The 19528-nt window shown below is 36.4% G+C and overlaps 1 protein-coding gene across 2 annotated transcripts in view; it reads right to left on the reverse strand.

Moving 5' to 3' along the window:
• The window catches only part of tagap.L (T cell activation RhoGTPase activating protein L homeolog), a 131775-nt gene that overhangs the window by 97714 nt on the left and 14533 nt on the right, over window positions 1-19528 (reverse strand). For both annotated transcript variants that reach the window (XM_041562843.1, XM_018263230.2), the window contains exon 2: window positions 10888-10973. In XM_041562843.1, coding sequence (XP_041418777.1) covers window positions 10888-10973 — 86 coding nt within the window. The remainder of the gene's footprint in view (window positions 1-10887; window positions 10974-19528) is intronic.

A 19528-nucleotide genomic window follows, 5' to 3' on the forward strand; every position in this document is an offset into this window, starting at 1 on the left:
TAGTTGTGGGGGGTATTTCACAGGTGGGGGGTGTTTAGGCTGGGAAACTCCAAGGTGTGCACTTAGAGCGCAGCCCCAAATTTTCCAGCTGAAATTGCCTTTGTGTATTGGCCCTGTTTAGGGGTGTTTGGAGGCCGCGTCTCTAGGTGCACCCCTGCATGTGTGGTATTGTTTTGTTTGGGACAATTTTTTCTTTCATATCTGGCTTCATTGAAAATTTTTATTGGATATTTTTTTCTCAAATGGAATTTTGACCTTGTGACTGTGTTAGTGTTTCAGAAAAAAAATAAAAACTTGAAAAATATTGTTGAGTTTTATGGTGGTTTGTGTGACGGCGACTACATTTACAGAAAAAACTACACCACGTCTAAAAACCTAGAAGTATGCTGTTTCTAAAAATACCAAACTTATGGGGGTATTTAACGTCTATCATTAGATACACCACGTTAACAGAGAGGTACACTTATCTGTTTTGTTTTGAGGTAAAATTGTACAAAATGCGGTTTCATTATTGGGGTGTCCTGTGGACAAGAAAAGTGGGATACCAATATGTATTTGGTATCATTGGATTCAGCAGAATCAGGGCTTTTACAAACAGTAATGTTTTTATCAGCATACGTAATATATCTTGGAAAAAAGACACAAACTGTAAGTACTTTTTTCTTTATTTCACTTTTTTTTTACATATTTCACTCAAAATTTTTGTTACATCTCCAGAATAAGTAAAAAAATTTTTTACAGCGTTCAAGCCAAGATCGTTACAAAAAAAACAATATATAATTTGCCATATTTCGTGTAGGTTTTCTTGTCAAAAAACCTAACTAAATGCAATGAGTTCAAAATGTCTGAAAACTGCTTGGCAGTAGATGTTCACTTATGGAACATATCGGCTGGCAGTTAAAGGGTTAAGAGGCCCAAGCTCCTCCCAGGGCTGCTTCAGAAGGTGAAAATTTACCCTTTACACTTCAATATTAGAAAAACAGTCACATATAGAAAATAGAAAGTCATTGAAAAAAGTCATTATTTCTGGTGATCTATCTGAAAACAACTACAGTAGTTGTTTGAAGGTGAACCACCCCTTTAAGAGGCCCAAGCACACACTCTTTGCAAAAAACAAGGTAATAAATCTCCATGAGACATGCTCTGATGACAACAGGTCTTAATGTGAGAGAACCAAGGCAAGGGTTCTGGGCAGGCAAGGGAACCGGAACCTGGGACAAGAGGAACATGGAAAGAGTAATTATGGTTGTGGAACAAGCCAGGGTCAATACTAATCAGTCATTGCAGTACAGAATCACAATCCAGAAGGGTAGTCCTGAGGTAAGTACCTGGATGGTTTTGAATGTTGACAAACTGGACAAGAATCAATATACAGTAATTACCAACATCCTGTCTTCATGTTGGCCACCAGAGGTTGCAGGACAGCAGAGAACAGGTTCTACTGAGGCCTGGCAGCCTGGGTACCTTAGAATCTCAACCAAAAGAGTCTCAACCAAAACCACTTCACAAAGGTTTTTTGGAAAAAAAGAGTTTTCCGGGAAGTACTTCGGAGGTAAACTAACCTGGACTTCAAACAAAGAGGAATACAAATCAATATGTTGTGATAAAATTAAAACGGGTAAAAAATAATGCCCACCTGGCCTGTCTAGGATTTAAATGCATAGAAGACTCAATATACAAAAGGTTTTTATGGTCGGTAAACACTGTAATCACATATTTAGCACTCCTTCCAAAATATGTCTCCACTCTTCAAACACCCATTTAATGGGGAGCAATACCCTGTTACCAATGTCATAATTTATCCCCGTGAAGGGGACAAGGAACCGACTGCTACTGGAACCATGTTAACCCTTCACCCCGTAGGAGAAAACTTCCTTGAAATGAAAGCACATGGATGGATTTTACTGGTGTCAGGGTGTCGCTGTGACAAAACTGCTCCTGCACCAATCTCAGAGGCATCCACTTCTACCAGGAAAGGAAGGGTAGAATCTGGATACTGAAGAAGAAATTAATGATTTTTTTGAATTGTTCAAAGGCCTTTACAGCTTCTATAGGCCAAATACTAGGATGTGCCCCTTTTTTGGTAAGGGCAGTGAACGGAGCCACAGGGTTGAAATGTTTTTAATAAATTGCCTGTAACTGGCAAACCCTAAGAATCTAAAATGGCCTGAACCTTGGCTGGCTCCATCTCTTATCCCTTTTAAGAAATAAAATACCCCAGAAAATTTATGGAGGATACTTCAAAAATGCATTTTTCAATCTTGGCATATAGCTGATTTCATCTTAACCTACATAACACCTCCTAAACATGGGCACGATCGTATGTTAAATTTGAAGAGTAAATCAAACTATCATCTAAGTACACCTGTATAATGAGGAACAGCAGGAAGGTAACCCTTATAAAGACGTTGCAGCAATAACCTGGGAAGGTTTTATAAATGAAATCTCACAACCTAATCCTCATTTAAGTATCTCGTTAGTAACAAAATCTACTTGGGGATTGTGTTTCTGTAGCTAGGGAGGCCTAAGATCATAGGAGTATGAGGACAATTAATAATGAAGTGATGCATGACGATGAATGAAATGAATGAATGAAAGATAAATAAAATTTGTTCTGAGTGACTATTACTCATGGACATGGTAAGATTTTCAGATTTGGAAGACACTAACCCACATCCTAAAGAACTCCATCAATAGGCAATAATTTGACTGATGGGACCAGGGTGTAGTGTGGGTAAGCCGTGTCTTAATATCTAGAAAGTTCCCTGCTGTCCCAAAATCTAGGAAGGCAGAACTTTCTATGCAACTATTATCCCACTCTAAGAAGACTGAAACGAGTATTTTGGAGGAAAATTGTTGGGGAAAAGAACTCCCCAGACCTGTTTACGTTTTGCCATTTTGTGGCCTCTTGGGACAGATGTCACAAAAGTGCTGGAGCGGGAGTGACAAGTTGCTGAATAACGTCCAACCTCACAGAAACAATCTCTGCAGACATTGGATGATTTGACCTTGCTTAGTCTCTTGTTCCCGAGATGCTGGAGGAGGCTTGCCAGGTGTTATATATATGACAATTAACCATGATTAACAGAGTAACATAATTAACCTCTAGCTACTAATAGTAAGGCTAAGGTTTAAATATAACACTGTTTGAATGTGGAGTGACAGGTGGCATTTGGTGAAAAATTATGACTTTGTAGGACTGAGTTTGGAATAAAACTTTTCATGGATTTATGTATGAACATTACATGTATATGTCTAGTTATAATATTTTGTTTCATTTGTATAATTCTATGTTAGATACAGTCATATCAAAAAGTTTGGGAACCCCTCTTAATTCTTTGGACTTTTGTTTATCATTGGCTTAGCTTTCAAAGTAGCAACTTCCTTTTAATATATAATATGCCTTATGGAAACAGTAGTAGTTCAGCAGTTTATTGGATTAACAGAAAATATGCAATATGCATCTTAACAAAATTAGACAGGTGCATACATTTGGGCACCCCAACAGAGATATTAAATCAGTACTTACAGTAGTTGAGCTTCCTTTTGCAAATGTAACAGCCTCTAGGCGCCTCCTATAGCCTTTGATAAGTGGCTGGATTCTGGATGGCTATATCAAATAAAGCAGCAGCATGGCTTGACAAAGGGCCTGCATAGCCAGAAATGTTGCCTATGGTATTTGAGTAAAGTTTTTTCACTTTTTCAACAATACGGGAGTGTTGCTGCTTTATTTGATATATGCATATTTTGCCCTGGCAGGGGGTACGGCTTGCACCCGGGGCTGCAAAGAGCCTAATCCACTTTTGAAGCACACTTTAACTACATTTACTGGATGGCGGTATTTTTGACCTTTCATCCATACAAAATCTCTCCAGTTCATTTAAATTTGATGGCTGCCGAGCATGGACAGCTTGCTGCAAATCATCCCATAGATTTTCGATGATATTCAAATCGGGGGACTGTGACGGCCATTCCAGAGTATTGCACTTCTCCCTCTGCATAAATGCCTTGGTAGATTTCGAAGTGTGTTTAGGGTCATTGTCTTGTTGGAATATCCAACCCCTATGTAACTTCAACTGCTTGAACATTATCCTGAAGAATTTGTTGATATTGGGTTGAATTTATTCGACCCTCAACTTTAACACGGACCCCAGTCCCTGAACTAGACACACACAACCTCACAGCATGGTGGAAACTCCACCAAATTTAACAGTAGGTGGCAGGTGTTTTTTTTGGAATGCAGTGTTCTTCTTCTTCCATGCAAAGCGATTTTTGTTATGACCAAATAATTACATTTTTGTCTCATCAGTCCAAAGCACTTTGTTCCAAAATGACTGTGGCTTGTCTAAATGAGCTTTTGCATACAAGTGACTCTGTTTGTGGCGTGAGTGCAGAAAGGGCTTCTTTCTCTTTACCCTGCCATACAGAGGTTATTTGTGCAAATAGCGCTGAATTGTAGAACGATGTACAGATACACCATATGTAGCAAGATGTTCTTGAAAGTCTTTGAAGGTGATCTTTGGGTTGTCTGTAACCATTCTCACAATTCTCCGCATACGCCGCTCCTGTATTTTTCTTGGCCTGCCAGACCTGGGCTTTACAGCAACTGTGCCTTTTTTCTGGCATAGTGATGCATTAGTAAATGAGCCCTATAATTTGAAGTGTGTAGGGATTGCTGCAATTTTCCAAGGAAAAGTCATAATTTTGTATATGTTGTTAAACAAATTATGGCTTATGAATGGATCTTAAAAGGGTTGTTCACCTTCAAACAACTAGTTGTTTTCAGATAGAGCACCAAAACTACTTTCTATTTTCTATGTGTCACAGTTTTGCTAATATTTGAGTGTAAATTGCAATTTTTCATCTTCTAAAGGAACTCTGAGGGGGGGTTCGCCGACCGTGTAAACTGTTCTAAATTGATACATTAAGTTGATACATTTCTTATCTTTGTCCCTGCTGAGCGGAATCTCTGGGTTTCATTACAGGCAGCTGTTAGAATTGATACAATAGTTGCTAATACTCCAGAGATGCTGCTGAGAAATATATCAACTAAATGTTGCAAAATTGTAACAGTTTAGAGTTTGCACGTGAATTACTAAGCTGCCACATTGAAAAGCAAGAACATTCAACTTTAAACTTAGATTTTGGAAAAACAGTAAAAAATAAATAATGGAAAGTAAATGAAAAAATGCTTTATTTCTGAAGAACAATCTGAAAACAACTGAACTGGAAAAAGTGTTTGGAAGGTGAACAACCCCTTTGATACATGATTATTTTTAATCTGCTTTCTCTTGGGGTGGGATGTATATTGTTTTTCTGTCCAAATCCATAATATTGACAACATAATAATAAGACATTTTAAGCACTCCCACTGTGTTACATCCTGTGAAAGTATTGTGTCATCTGTAGTTAGGTCTGGGGAAAATACCAAATAATAAGGTCAGGCTACAGACACCCACTATGCATAGCAAAGAAACAGGATGATCTGGGTGTATGAATGCATGAAAAAAACTCTGATATGTGTGTTCAGATGTGGGTCTTTAACCTCCTGTTTTACCCATCTGGCTGGTTCTATTTATTATTATTAATAATAATTCTAACATTCTCAAAGCCACACTCACAGTATGTCCATTTACTGACTCCCCTGAATCTCATGTTTTAAAATAAATTCCCTCCCCTTGAATCAAATAATGCAATCATAATGCATTTATAAATGAGTTTCTTCCTTATCACGACCACTGCCTGTGTCTGAGGTTTACAGATAAGGAGGACTTATCAAAATTGCTAATTGCATACCATCATGCACAAAGAGTGAAGAGGCTACAAGGGCATTTCACCTAAGTATAAAGATCGAAGTGAACCCCACTTGTGGACCCCAACCACAAACCACACTGGCACTGGAAGGGGCTAGAGTTAGTATATTCTTTGTCATGGAAAATTCAAATGAATGGGTTGCCACCTCTGATTTAGTAGATTTCTGTGGGGGAAATAGACAGCAAAATTTTCAAACAGTAAATATTTTGCTTATGAACTGCTACAGCAATAGTCATTAAAAAGTTCAGATACCTTGGGGAAGATTTACTAAAGGGCAAAGTGCCCGTCACTAGTGAAAATTCGTCAGAAATCCAATCCGCAGGGAGATCGCTAATTTACTGACAGAAGTAGAGGACAATTCGCTAGTGAAAGAGAGGCAAATTTTCGCTCAGGCAAATGATCGTTACTCCGCAAATTCACTAAAGTACGAATTTTACAGAACGTTACCTCTTTCACCAGAGTTTCCTTCGACTAGGGCATTAGAGGATCTCTTTTGCATTTATTTTGCTTCCTTTCTTAAAAGGTAACTATCGTGAAAATGAAAATTTAATATACAGTAAGCTTCAGCATACTGAATTAAGAAACTTTCTATTTACAATCAATTGAAAATTCTGCACAGTTTCTGAAATAATAAAGTTTATCCTCACTATCCCTCTCTCAGCATCTGTTTCTCTTCATTCTGTCTTCATGCAGTGGTTGAGTGTCAGATATTTATTGACAGTTAGATCCAATATATCTTATAGGGGGGAGCTCCCTTTCCTTGCAGATGAATTAGAGCTCACTCAAATTCCTGATTGCAGTACAAACAAAATAACTGCCTTTTGCACAAATCCTGCATGTAGAGAGACATGGGGCACATTTACTAAGCTCAAGTGAAGGATTCGAATGAAAAAAACTTGGAATTTTGAAGTATTTTTTTGGGTACTTCGACCATCGAATAGGCTACTACGACCTTCAACTTCGACTCAAACGATTCAAACTAAAAAACGTTTGACTATTCGACAATTCGATAGTCGAAGTACTGTCTCTTTAAAAAATACTTTGACTACATACTTCGGTAGTTTAAACCTACCGAGGTTCAATGTTAGCCTATGGGGACCTTCCCCAGCACTTTTCTAAGTTTTTTTTGATCAAATAAAAATCGATCAATTAAAATCCTTCGAATCGATCGATTTTAAGTATTTGCGCTAAATCCTTGGAATTTGATATTCAAATTCGAAGGATTTTACTTAAAGGGTTGAATTCGAGGGTTTATTAACCCTCGAAATTCGACCCTTGATAAATCGGCCCCATGTCTGGTGAATATCAGACACCCAACTCCTGCATGAAGAGAGAATGAAGAGAAACAGATGCTGAGAGAGGGATAGTTAATATAAACTTGATTACTTCAGAAACAATGCAAATTTTTTAATTGATTATATTTAGAAAGTTTCCTATTTTTGTGATAGTTCCCCTTTGATAATAAGTGGCCACTTCAAGCATTTGCACTAACATCTTTAATAAAGATGTCTATACAACCTATATGTACCCGCCCTATTCAAATTGACCTCAGCTTAAGTGTTCTTACGAAGTTTCACTAGGCAAAACACAAAAGTGTGGCGAAGCCTTCGCAGGCGAAAATTTGCCCTTTAGTGAATCTGCCCCCTTGAATGAAATCAGTTAAAAGCATGCTATTTAAGAAGAACATTCAGGGTTTTCTATGTTCCACCCTATAAACATGCCTTTTTGTCACTAATGCAGTTGCACATAATATGCTAACCAGCCCTTTGAACCTTAATAACCTGGCACATCATTTTGAGTTTTCAGTGAATGCCATTATATTCGAATGCTGGTAAGAAATCCTGCATTATATTGGGGGGGGGGATATTGTACACTTTGCACACAGTGGTAAAAAGAGTATATTATATATTTCCTATATACCTGAACTTACCCTTTAAGTAATTCATTATTTTTTTATAACAAGAAATTATTTTAATAACAAGACATCTATCATATATTAAAAGCTTAATGAATGGTTCCTACGGGTCACTTACATTCTATTTTGTGTCACTTTGTACAACATTAAGATATATCAAAATGCAAATTTAGAGCTTAATAAGTAAAAACTCACCCATGTTCTATTCATTCCTATGTGCTTTTTAGAATTGTATTTACCAATGTGTGAAAGTTAGAACTCACAATTTGATAAATACGGTTCTAAAAATCCCATGGGTATGAATAGAACATGAGTTTTTATTTATTAAGCTCTAAACTCACATCTTGATAAATCTGCCCCTAAATTCAGTATAAGTGGAAATTTCAGTTAATGACAAAACCTATCTGAAAGCTATTCCACCACCGTTCCATTTCACACTGCACATCTAAACTAACTTCTGCTGCTTTTGACCACAAGCTATGAATAAATAAAATTTCCATGCAACTTTCTGTGACTGTGTGAGGCCTCTGACAGTGAAAGTTTTTTTGTTTGAGGTCAGGGGGTGGAGATAACACAGTTATGCTAGGAAGAATACACATGGTCTGTAAAAAAAAAAAAATACAGCAAAGCTTTTGTAACTTTACAGGGGTGGTAGCTAATTAACTCTCATCCTGCTCTCTTATTCTTTTGCTCACAGTTTTCTATCCCATCTCATTTCCTTTTTACTGCGCTCTTTCCTTTCATATGTCCAGCTTATTTTCCACTCATATTTTTCAGCCTTCACAATTCCACTGCTGCTTTCAACATTATCCTTTATAAAGGTCCTAATGTGGACCGAAATGTTGGAATTATGTGAATTAAATAAATATATATATATATATATTCGCTGTTGGTAAGGACCAGCACTCCCTTGTATAAGGACAAATGTCAAAGCGGAATTCAAGGCAACAAGGCAAAAAGAGAGCATGCACAGATCTGGCAGCAGGAAGAGAGAGATCCCCTGGGAGCAAATGCTGCATCAACTTTGTATTCCCCTTAATATGCCAGTGAGTATTTGTCAGGGTTCCCTTAGGTACCTGGTCCAAAAGGCCTACACTTTAGCTATTCCAGATCTGGGGCCCAATTAGGGACTTAGGAAATCACTTAATAAGAACCAGAGCCTTCTCTAAGCAGAGTAGGTTAGAGTCCCAGATTCCAGTTCCCATCAGGGTCAGTCAACCCTGCTTAGCTAGTGGCCCAATTTTACCCAAGAGGAGAGTCAGGAGTGAATACAGGAAATGACAATCCCTGAGAATACTGGACAGATAACCATTAACAGATTACATACTTTATACACTGGATTCAATTGATGTAACACCACAGATTACAGATAAGTGTGCACCAAAATTTAGGGGCAGATTTATCAAAGGTCGAAGTACAAATTCTAATTTAAAAGATTTAAATTTAAAGCTAATTTTTGTGTACTTCAACAAGGGAATAGTCCAAATTCGATTTGAATCGGAAAAAAATTGGAAATTCAATATTGAAATTTATCATGTACTGTCTCTTTAAAAATTCAATTTTGACCATTCTCCATCTAAAACCTGCCTATGGGGACCGCCTAGAACCTATTTGGAGTCAATTGGTGGACGAATATGGACTATTTACCCGCAAAAAACAACCTTGATAAATCTACCCCTTAGTCTTATAAATACAGCAAGTGTGAAATGCAAATAAAGTATTCAATCCCTGTTGGCGAATAAATGCTTTACTACAAGGATCTGGGATTTCAAATTATATAATCTATATTAAACACCACCACTCTGTTGAGGACTTAAACCCCCAGATACTTGACCAGAAATTTTATCAAATGTTTTCATCAATTTATTACTTTTGACCAGCAAAAGTAATAAATTGATGAATACATTTGATAAAATTTAGAATTCTGATCAAGTATCTGGGGGTTTAAATCCAGGGGCGTAACTACAGAGGAAGCAGACCCTGCAATTGCAGGGGGGCTCAGGGGTATAGGGGGCCCCACAAGGCCCAAATAATGAGTAATTTCATTATCTATTGATATCTATAACAGCACAACCTCTGGATATGCTTGGGGCCCTAAAATTAATTTGCTGTGGGGCCCATAACATCTAGTTAAGCCACTGTTTAAGTCCTTAACAGAGTGGTGGTGATTAATACTGCAAGTGGGGCATCTTTATTTTGAACCAGGCTGTTAATAGAACCCATACCCAGACAGATAATATGGTTCTATCTATCTATCTATCTATCTATCTATCTATCTATCTATCTATCTATCTATCTATCTATCTACAGTATCTATCTACAGTATCTATCTATCTATCTATCTATCTATCTATCTATCTATCTATCTATCTATCATCTATCTATCTATCTATCTATCTATCTATCTATCTATCTATCTATCTATCTATCTATCTATGCAAAGTAGTTAATATTGGAATAACTAGCTTTGGATTTTGGTTCAACAGCCCTGAATATACCATTAAATGTTCCTAATGTTTCCCCAGTACTAGCAATCACTTCTATTTGGGAAGAACAATTACAGTATTTTCCACAATGCTTTGCATCTTTGCAGGTCTGTGGAAATAAGAGTCTTGGCTTGAGGAGTTTTAATAAGACCAGAAACTTAAAATTTTTATATGTAGAAAGTTGCATATGATTATATTTTCTTTCTTTATGACAAATTTTATATGTAAATGTTGTATTTTATAAACCTTTAAAAACACATGACTCATCCTTTGAAATCTTTTAGCATAAAAAAGTGGAACACTGAAAACACAGGGTACCATACTCCAATCAGGACTTGCAGCTGTACCCCCCCTTAAAAAATAAATTTATAGCGTAGTATTATTAATTAAAAGCATGTACACAAAAATGTCATGAAAACTGATTTTGAATTTGAATTCAGTGACCCAGAGGTCATCTAGTGGTTCAAAATGCAAAGTGCATCCATAAAATACATCACAATACATGATAAAGTTAGAAAATAAAGAAATGTAATTCCTATAAACCTTTCAATATACATTCATTAATGTGTTTCGTTTATAAAATTATTTGTAAAAAAAATTTGAACAGTTGAAATTGTAATAGAAGTTATTTAGGAGCACATCAATTCAATGATTTAAAAGACAAAAACTTACCGTACTGTAGACCGTGGTTTGCTAAGAGCTTTGTTGAACACAAGGGAAGGCGCTGAGCATCGTCTCTGTGCAAGGGTTTTCTGTATCTGAAAACAAGAGATTGCAAGGACATTGTCAGTTTAATATTATCCTGTAATTTATTTTTGAAGAATGTCCCAGCATTGCATCTCTTGTACACAACAAATTTCTATAGACAAAAATGGGAGGGAGAAAGGAATAAGTAGGAATTTATACCAGTTAAACAAATGTTCAGCACTAAAATGTAATCTTCACAATTAAATCCAATATCCAATTAGTGAATTGCAACTTCCTGAATCATCCCCTCTATGCAGGAGTCCCAAGTATTATAAAGAAGTAGTGAAACTAAAAGGAAGCGCACATTAGATAAAAACTATATAGTGTAGTAAATTAATACAAATTGTTTATATACAAAAAGATTTGTGAAAAATGACCAATAAAATCCACTTAAAATGTCTAGTGCTCTTTAATCTGTCTTTTACCACACACCCAGTGAGTCAGCCTACTCACCAGATATAGACCAGTATTAAGCCGAATGGAAAGGAATAAAGGAGTATATTGTCCTGCAGCAGATCTTCAAAAGCCTCAGCATCGAAAAAATGTTACAATGCTCCAGTTTGGACATAAAACATAGAAGCCAGTACATAGTGTAGCAAATTTTAACAAATGAATAAAATGCAAAAAATTGACTACTTACAAAATATCTAATATATGTACAGCATGTAGAAAAACATAAATACAATTTAGTCCAATGCGTTTCATGTGGTGAGATGCCATACTTCCCCGGACAGGATTCCACAATTTGTATTCATTTACTACACTATATAGAGATATATTTATCAAAGAGTGAAGTTAGAGATCACCACAGTCCTCTAGAGTGAATTTCCGTGACTCTCCGTTAATTTCTATGGGGTTTTTAAAAGAGTATTTATCAATGGGTGAAAGTGAAAGTTCATCCTTTGATAAATACACCTTTCAAATTCCCATAGAAATGAATGGAGAGTGGCGGAATTTCACTCTAGAGGACTGTGACCATCTTTAACTTCACTCTTTGATAAATGTACCCCATAGTTTTTATCTGATGTGTGCTTCTCTGTAGTTATCCTACTTTCATAAGAAGTAGGAATGTGCCTGGCATTGTTGCATCAGTAAAGGATGTAATAAACACTTCTTAGGGACATAGGTACCTTGAATAGTATATAAGATTACCAATAATAAAAGGTCAGTGCCTACTACTGTATTCAGTACACTGTTATAATGGACATAAGGGCTCATTTACTATAGATACAGAGCATAACATTTTAAAAGTGATTCTTTTTTTTCAGAAAACGGTGTTAGTAGTGCTATACAATATTGAAAAGTCCATCACAGGGTGCAGAGCACAGTCTCCAGTGCCACAAGGTGCAGAACAATGTCCTCAATGCCATAAGTAGACTACTGACATGAGCAGGGCTCCAAATATATGTGCAAGTTACAGTAATGGGCCACCCACATGCAGATATTGCATTGTGCAATTTACATTTAGACACACTCTGTAGGGTCTTTTACAAACAAACCCACAAGGGCAGTTGCTGTAAAATGAATTGAAGTGAGACAACATATTGATCCAATTCATTAAGGTATTTGTGTACTAGCACTCCTGCACTTCCACATGGTCAATTTGTCCATTCTACTTCTACATGGTGCACAACTGTGATTATTAATGATAAGGAACCTGGATCCTGTATCTGGCAGTAGCTCCAGGGTTGCTTCATTACGCCTACCAGACTTGTACCCAGTGAGTTGGCTGCAACTGCTGTTATGAATACTCATTCTGTAGTGGCATGACCCCTCTCTGGAAATGCTAAATGCAACTTGCACCCGATTTGCCTCAGGAGCAATTGTGGCAGAAGCAGCTCTGAATACAATAAACCTCTGCATTATGGGTAAAACATTGCAATTATTGTATAGAATTGCACTTTACACTGCACTTGTATCTGCAAAAACACTATTGGCCTGACAATTGTTCAGCCCCAAAATTGGTGTAATGTGCATTGCAGCGAAAAAATACCAATTTGCGCCAATAATTTGCACTTTCCCTATACCTGAAATGAGCCCACTATTCTTTATGTTTTTAGGGTTATTTTGTACTACTTTCATTATCATATTCTTCCAATAAGACCACATAGCTTACTCAGTTGTTCTCTTATCTAAATACAACATACCGTAGATTTTTAGCTTCTGTTCTGCTGCCTGTTAATTTTCATACAACTGCTGTCCTGTTTCATAAAAGATTCAAAGTGCACAATTCATCAGAAGGGCCAGGACAGACACATTATCACTCAGTGCTATTAAGCAAAAGTGCATGGACTATATTTTGGCTTAATAAATAGGGTCAATATGCACACAATCTTGGACCTAGCACCTGCAGCTGCATCTGTAAAGGAACGTTAGTATATCATGAAAGAAACCTCCTTACTTTTATATTTACATTTTTTACATAGTAATTGAAAATGGCCACAACTTGTCTCAGCAGTGGTATTGTCAGCTCCCTTTACACAAACTAAAACGTGTAAAAATTCATTGTAACTCCTGCATTCATGCCTCTTACCTCTACCCCATGGGAGTGGTATGATGGACTAAATAATAATAAAGAGACCGGACACCAAGAGCTTTTGTTGGAGAAAAGGTCGCAGCTGTATTTATTTGTAACTCTCAATATTTTTTCAGAAAAGCATTTCTTTTGATAACAGGTATATATATTATAACTTGTAATAAACCTAGCCAGCCTGTACAAGCCTGTACTCTTAGGCTGCTGATTTTTTATTTAACAATTTTGTTTAACAACTCTCAATGCTCAGCCTTAATAACTCCAAGCCATAAGCCTGTTTACATTTCTTAAAGTTACTTTCCGCTGATGCAACAATAATTTTATTATATATATATTTTTTAATATTTTAGGGTGGGGTAATGAAGCACTCCTCTGCTCACCCGCTGAATGACCAAAATCCCACTCAGCGCTCCCTTTTATACCCTCATAGCGTAACCACATGACCTTCCCTTAGCCAATGCAGGCCTTACATCTTAACCTTCCTAAGTAATCAGCCCAGCAACTTCCTTAGGCGCGAAAATTTTACCTCACAAACAGTTTTAACTCAGCACACAGCTGCTGTAACATTTAACCATTTATTTGCCATCAACCCTCCCATGCAGGCTCATGGAATATAAAATTCCCTTATACCTCACATTCCCTTAGCTTTAGGGTAATAATAATAGGTGTCATCTACAATTACCTGCAGCAATTCTACACTGAAGGAAGGCAGTGTTCAAAGTGCAAAGAAAGGGGATATTGCACACTGCTTAACTTTTAGTATGTTAATTCTAAGCATCTTTTCAAGTGGCCTTCATTTTTTCTTTTTGATAATTTTTGAATTATTCACTGTTAATTCTAAGCATCTTTTCAATTGGCTTTATTTTTTTCTTTTTGATTTTTAAATTATTCACTGACCCCATCAACAAATGCTCTGTATGGGTACACATTAGGGGGCACATTTACTATGGGTCGAATATCGAGGGTTAATTAACCCTCGATATTCGACCATCGATGGTTAAATCCTTCGACTTCGAATATCGAAGTCAAAGGATTTACCGCAATTCGTTCGACGAACGATCGAAGGAAAAATCGTTCGATCGAATGATTAAATCCTGCGAATCGATTTTAATCCATGGATCAAACAATTTTCCTTCTATCAGAAATTGCTAGGAAAGCCTATGGGACCTTCCCCATAGGCTAACATTGGTGCTCGGTAGGTTTTAGGTGGCGAAGTAGGTGGTCAAAGTTTTTTTTAAAGAGACAGTACTTTGACTATCGAATGGTCGAATAGTCGAACGATTTTTAGTTCGAATCGTTCGATTCGAAGTCGTAGTCGAAGGTCGAAGTAGCCAATTCGATGGTCGAAGTAGCCAAAAAAATACCTCGAAATTCAAAGTATTTTTCATTCTAATCCTTCACTCGAGCTAAGTAAATGTGCCCCTGTTTGTTATTGCTACTTTTAATATCAGTGCATGGTTGTTAGGGTAATTAGGACCCTAAACATTGTATTCAAAAGACGTGAGGGTCTCCAAAAATAAAGAAACAAATGTAAAAGTAGAAAATTTATTAGGACATGAAGACCTTCATGTCCTAATAAATTTTCTACTTTTTACATTTGTTTCTTTATTTTTGGAGACCCTCACATCTTTTGAATACAATGTTTTTGGTCTTTGCACCTTGGGACTGAGGTGAACTGTGAGTGTTTTCCTTCTTATTATTTTTCTATTATATTTTTTTGTATCTTTATTTATTTAATATTTATGTTGAGTGGTACCATAGATAACTTTTTTGTGGCAGTAGCACAAACCAAAGTATTTTCAGTTAATTAGGACCCTGGCAACCAGATTGCTGAAATTGCAAACTGAAGAGTTGCTGAATAAAAAGCGAAATAACTCAAAAACTAAATACTGTATATTAACTAAAAACAATTGCAAATAATTTCAGAATATCACTCTCTACTGAAAGTTTGAAGTCTAAACCCACTTTATTTCCACGGTATCATTCCACTTTATCACTGAGCAGCTATGATGGCACTTGTCCAGCTGATTTTAAGATTAAACTAATGTAACATTCATTTTTAATCAATAATATAGAAATGATTTAGCAATCCAGTAGGAAAAAATGGCAGTTTTATGTCAGGACAATGGAAGGGATTAATTTTTAACCTTTAAACTGGTATTGTACAATACCTATACTGATAAAGAGATACAAAAATGCAAATAATGATCTACTGTAGTTATTTATTATATTGCTTGCAGTGTAGCCTAGTTAACTTTTCTTTTTATCATATATCGTTTTTGCTGATTAAATCTGTTGATGTTAACCTATTGGCTGTGTATTGTTCTGCTGTCTGTTTGAAATACCAGTCTGTGCTTCCACGTTCCCCACTGTTAAATAATTATATTGGTTGCGTCCTGCATTCCTTGTACCTCTTTTGTCAGTAAACTGCATAATTCTGAACATTATGTAGCCCTCCACCTTTATTGTAAATGTATATAGTGGTTAATGAAATTTTATGGGTATTAGAAGAGATATTCTTTTGCAGTAGTTGTGCAGAAAGTTTTACAATTTTTGTAATCATAATATTGTCAGAAATTAGCACTTTCAGATTAAAAGTATAATGTATTCTCTATCAAAATGTAAAAGAATATTAGAAGCTACTTCAAAGTTCCGAAACCAAGTCTGCAGCCTTGTGCATTCATATGTACCTGTGCTGCATTTTTTTCTCTGTAATAATAAATCAGTACCTTGTACTTGAACCAAACAAAGATATAGTGAATCATTACTGGAGGCAAAACAATCCTATTGGGTTTATTTAACATAGTAACATAGTAAGTTACGTTGTAAAAAGACACACGTCCATCAAGTTCAAACTTTTAACTCTATTTTAAAGTGCTAGTTGATCCAGAGGAAGGCAAAAAAACCCCAGTTGAAGCCTCTCCAATTTGCCTCAGAGGGGGAAAAAAATCCTTTCTGACTCCAAAATGGCAAAGGGACTAGTCCCTGGATCAACTTGTACTATGAGCTATCTTCCATAATCCTGTATTCCCTCCCTTGCTAAAAAACAATCCAACCCCTTCTTAAAGCTATCTAATGTATTAGCCTGTACAATTGATTCAATGAGAGAATTCCACATATTCACAGCTCTCGTATAAAACACTTTACTAATATTTAGGTGGAAACTCCTTTCTTCTAATCGGAAATGGGTGACCTTGTGTCAGCTGGAAATACCTACTGGTAAATAAAGCATTAGAGCATTAGAGCATTTAAATGATTTTTTATTAGACAAAGTATAGTGATTCAAACTATGGAAAGGCCCAGGTCCCGAGCATTCTGGATAACAGGTCCCATACATGTATATACATTATCTTCGTTATTCCAGAGTGTTGTACAAATTTCATTGCATTCAAATATGCATTTATGTACACTAGGGTAGAATATTATTAATATAATATTGATATTTATCAAGCTGCTTGAAACTTTGCTGTGTAAAACTTTGTAATGAGCTATTTTTGTGAATAAATATGGTTTTAATTGAATTGTGACTAAACCATTTATATTTCAAATGCAATAAGAATATAAAATAATAAGAACTATTGGTAAAAAAAAGACTTAGTAAGCATCTGCTACAGTTAAACACTAGAGGGGGAATGTAATAAAAGTCGGTAATAGAAAAACTATTCTCAATGCAAAAAGTTATGCTTTTGCGCAAACAAATTTTCCGTTGTGCAAATTTAATATAGCTATTGCGAACCCAGAAACTGTTTAGCGACCTCTTCGAACAGTGGAAGAAAGTTTGTGAATTTTATAGTTTGCACCAATGCGCAGTGAATGGAATTAAACTTCTTACTGAAAAAGTTACTATGTTTGTTCCAAAAGATTACAACACCTTCAAGCACTTCTTAAAAGTGCGCATTTGAAATCTGCAATGCAATAACAGTTTAAGGAAGAATATTACATTGTGAGATGTAAATTTTTATTCGTATTGGTGCGAATTGTGTTTCTATTTGCTACTTTTATTACATTCCCTAGTGTTTGTGAGTAAGAATACTGACTTGAATTTAAAATGTGAAACAGCAGAATTCTTTTACAAGTGTTATACCAGTCTGCCTTAGTTTTCTCTGGCATTCACAAACAATTCACACAAAATGCAGGTTGGGCACTCTATGCCTGCTAAACAGTGCCATAGGCACCTATATATATGAATTTGATTCTGAATTAAACCAATTAAAACTGCTGTTTTTCAGAAAACATTACTTGCACTTAACCTTAAATCTTGTCATTGTACCATGGGTAGAAACCCCCTTCCACCTGCTCTTCTCTCTTAATAGCTGGAAATTGCCTGGTGATGCGACTTAATAATTATTATATGTTACTTACTTTTTATATACTGGCTAGCCTACTAATAAAAAAAGTCACCTTTTTATTTATCTATTCATACAGTTCATCTCTCAAAAAATTTCAATTCAATTTACCACATACAGAATCAATAAATATGTATACAATATGTATGTAAAAATCAAGTTAATGTTTAAAAATTCAAAGTTAGTCTCTTGTTAACATCACCTTAAATAGGTAAAGAATGTTATCTCAACAGCATCACTAAGCAGCATCTATTAAATTTAGCAAAAATTGCTTGTTGACCAGCATACATTTAGTTAGACAAAGTCTGTAGAAACAGCATCACTTAAGTAAGCTAAAAGTTTTAAAATTGCAGTATTAACTTAAATTAGCTTTTAAAGCACTCGGTGTATCTGTATGACTCTGTAATGCTTAGCAACTGCTCGCCCTCAACCCACGTGCCTCCACACAAAAGAGATTGATCTCACCAATATGTGCACTTAGAGAAAAATCCACTAGTTTTCCCCCTCTCCACTTTCCCTGAACTGTCACTCCTCTCTCTCAAGTTAGCTTCTTCTTTGCTGTATCTTAAATGTCTATGCATTCCACTTAGAGTTGCCACCTCACCCTTTTAAAATCAGCCACATATTGAATCCACACCCTGCATGGTTAATTAGCAATTAAGTTAGATGAATTCTGCATGACTCCACATAAATCATTTCAGTCTGCAGCATGCATCTAATTTAATTATGTATATTTAATATGTGGCCAATAATGAAGGGGTGAGGTGACAACCCTAGTCCCCTTAACCCTTCCTCTCTATTTCTGAAAGCAGTTGGACCAGCCCTTCAATTACCTTTATTGCATGTTTCGGCCCTCACCCAGGACTTTTAATAAGACCTTGATCTTGATTATGTCCCAGGTAAGCACTGAAACAACACAATTTTATTTTAATAAGTCCCTTGTATGCATCAACATTTTAGCATTTCTTTATGTTCTTTGTAGCGATGTGCGGGTCAAGAAAAACCTGACCGGCACGCACCCGCAACCAACCCAAACCTGCCTTCTCCCCTCTGTAGGGGCGCACCCCTATAAAACTGGAAGCCAGAAGCCGACAGTGTAAGGTAGCTACCCGCAAATGGTGTGCTGAGGTTGGCCCGAACCTGGGGGGCTTCTGATTTGCAATATTATCAGACCATGCTTAACAGATATATCACACCTCCTAACATTTCTGAAATAAAAAGAGGGACAAAAAATTTGGTGCGCGTAGTGTGACAAGGTCTTTTAACCACACCCATTTTTGGCCACACCCCCTAATTACCATGTTCATTTTACAAAATTCAACAGGTTATGAAAGTTTGAACATATTTCTGTAGTTTTTTTTCCAGTTATTACAGTTTTGCTAATGAAGGTGAATTGCCCTTGTGAATCTAACTTCTCCCAGGGAACCTGTAATCTTATCTTGTTACAATTACTTATTTGCTTATCTCAAAATTGTTACAAAGTATTTTCTCTGAACCTCCTGCCTGCTCTGGGGCCAAACGCCAATTGAGTTAGAAACATAGTTCAGTGCAGAGAAAATAGGGAAGTTCCAGTACAAACCAGTGACTGCGGGTTGAGCTGTCAAAAGAGGGACTATATATATCTGCCAGTGGCGTTAGTACCGGGAGAACAGCACCCAGAACAACCCCCCATCCCCCGGTAGTGCCA

Source organism: Xenopus laevis, chromosome 5L, assembly GCF_017654675.1.
Source record: "Xenopus laevis strain J_2021 chromosome 5L, Xenopus_laevis_v10.1, whole genome shotgun sequence".
Taxonomy (NCBI): domain Eukaryota; kingdom Metazoa; phylum Chordata; class Amphibia; order Anura; family Pipidae; genus Xenopus; species Xenopus laevis.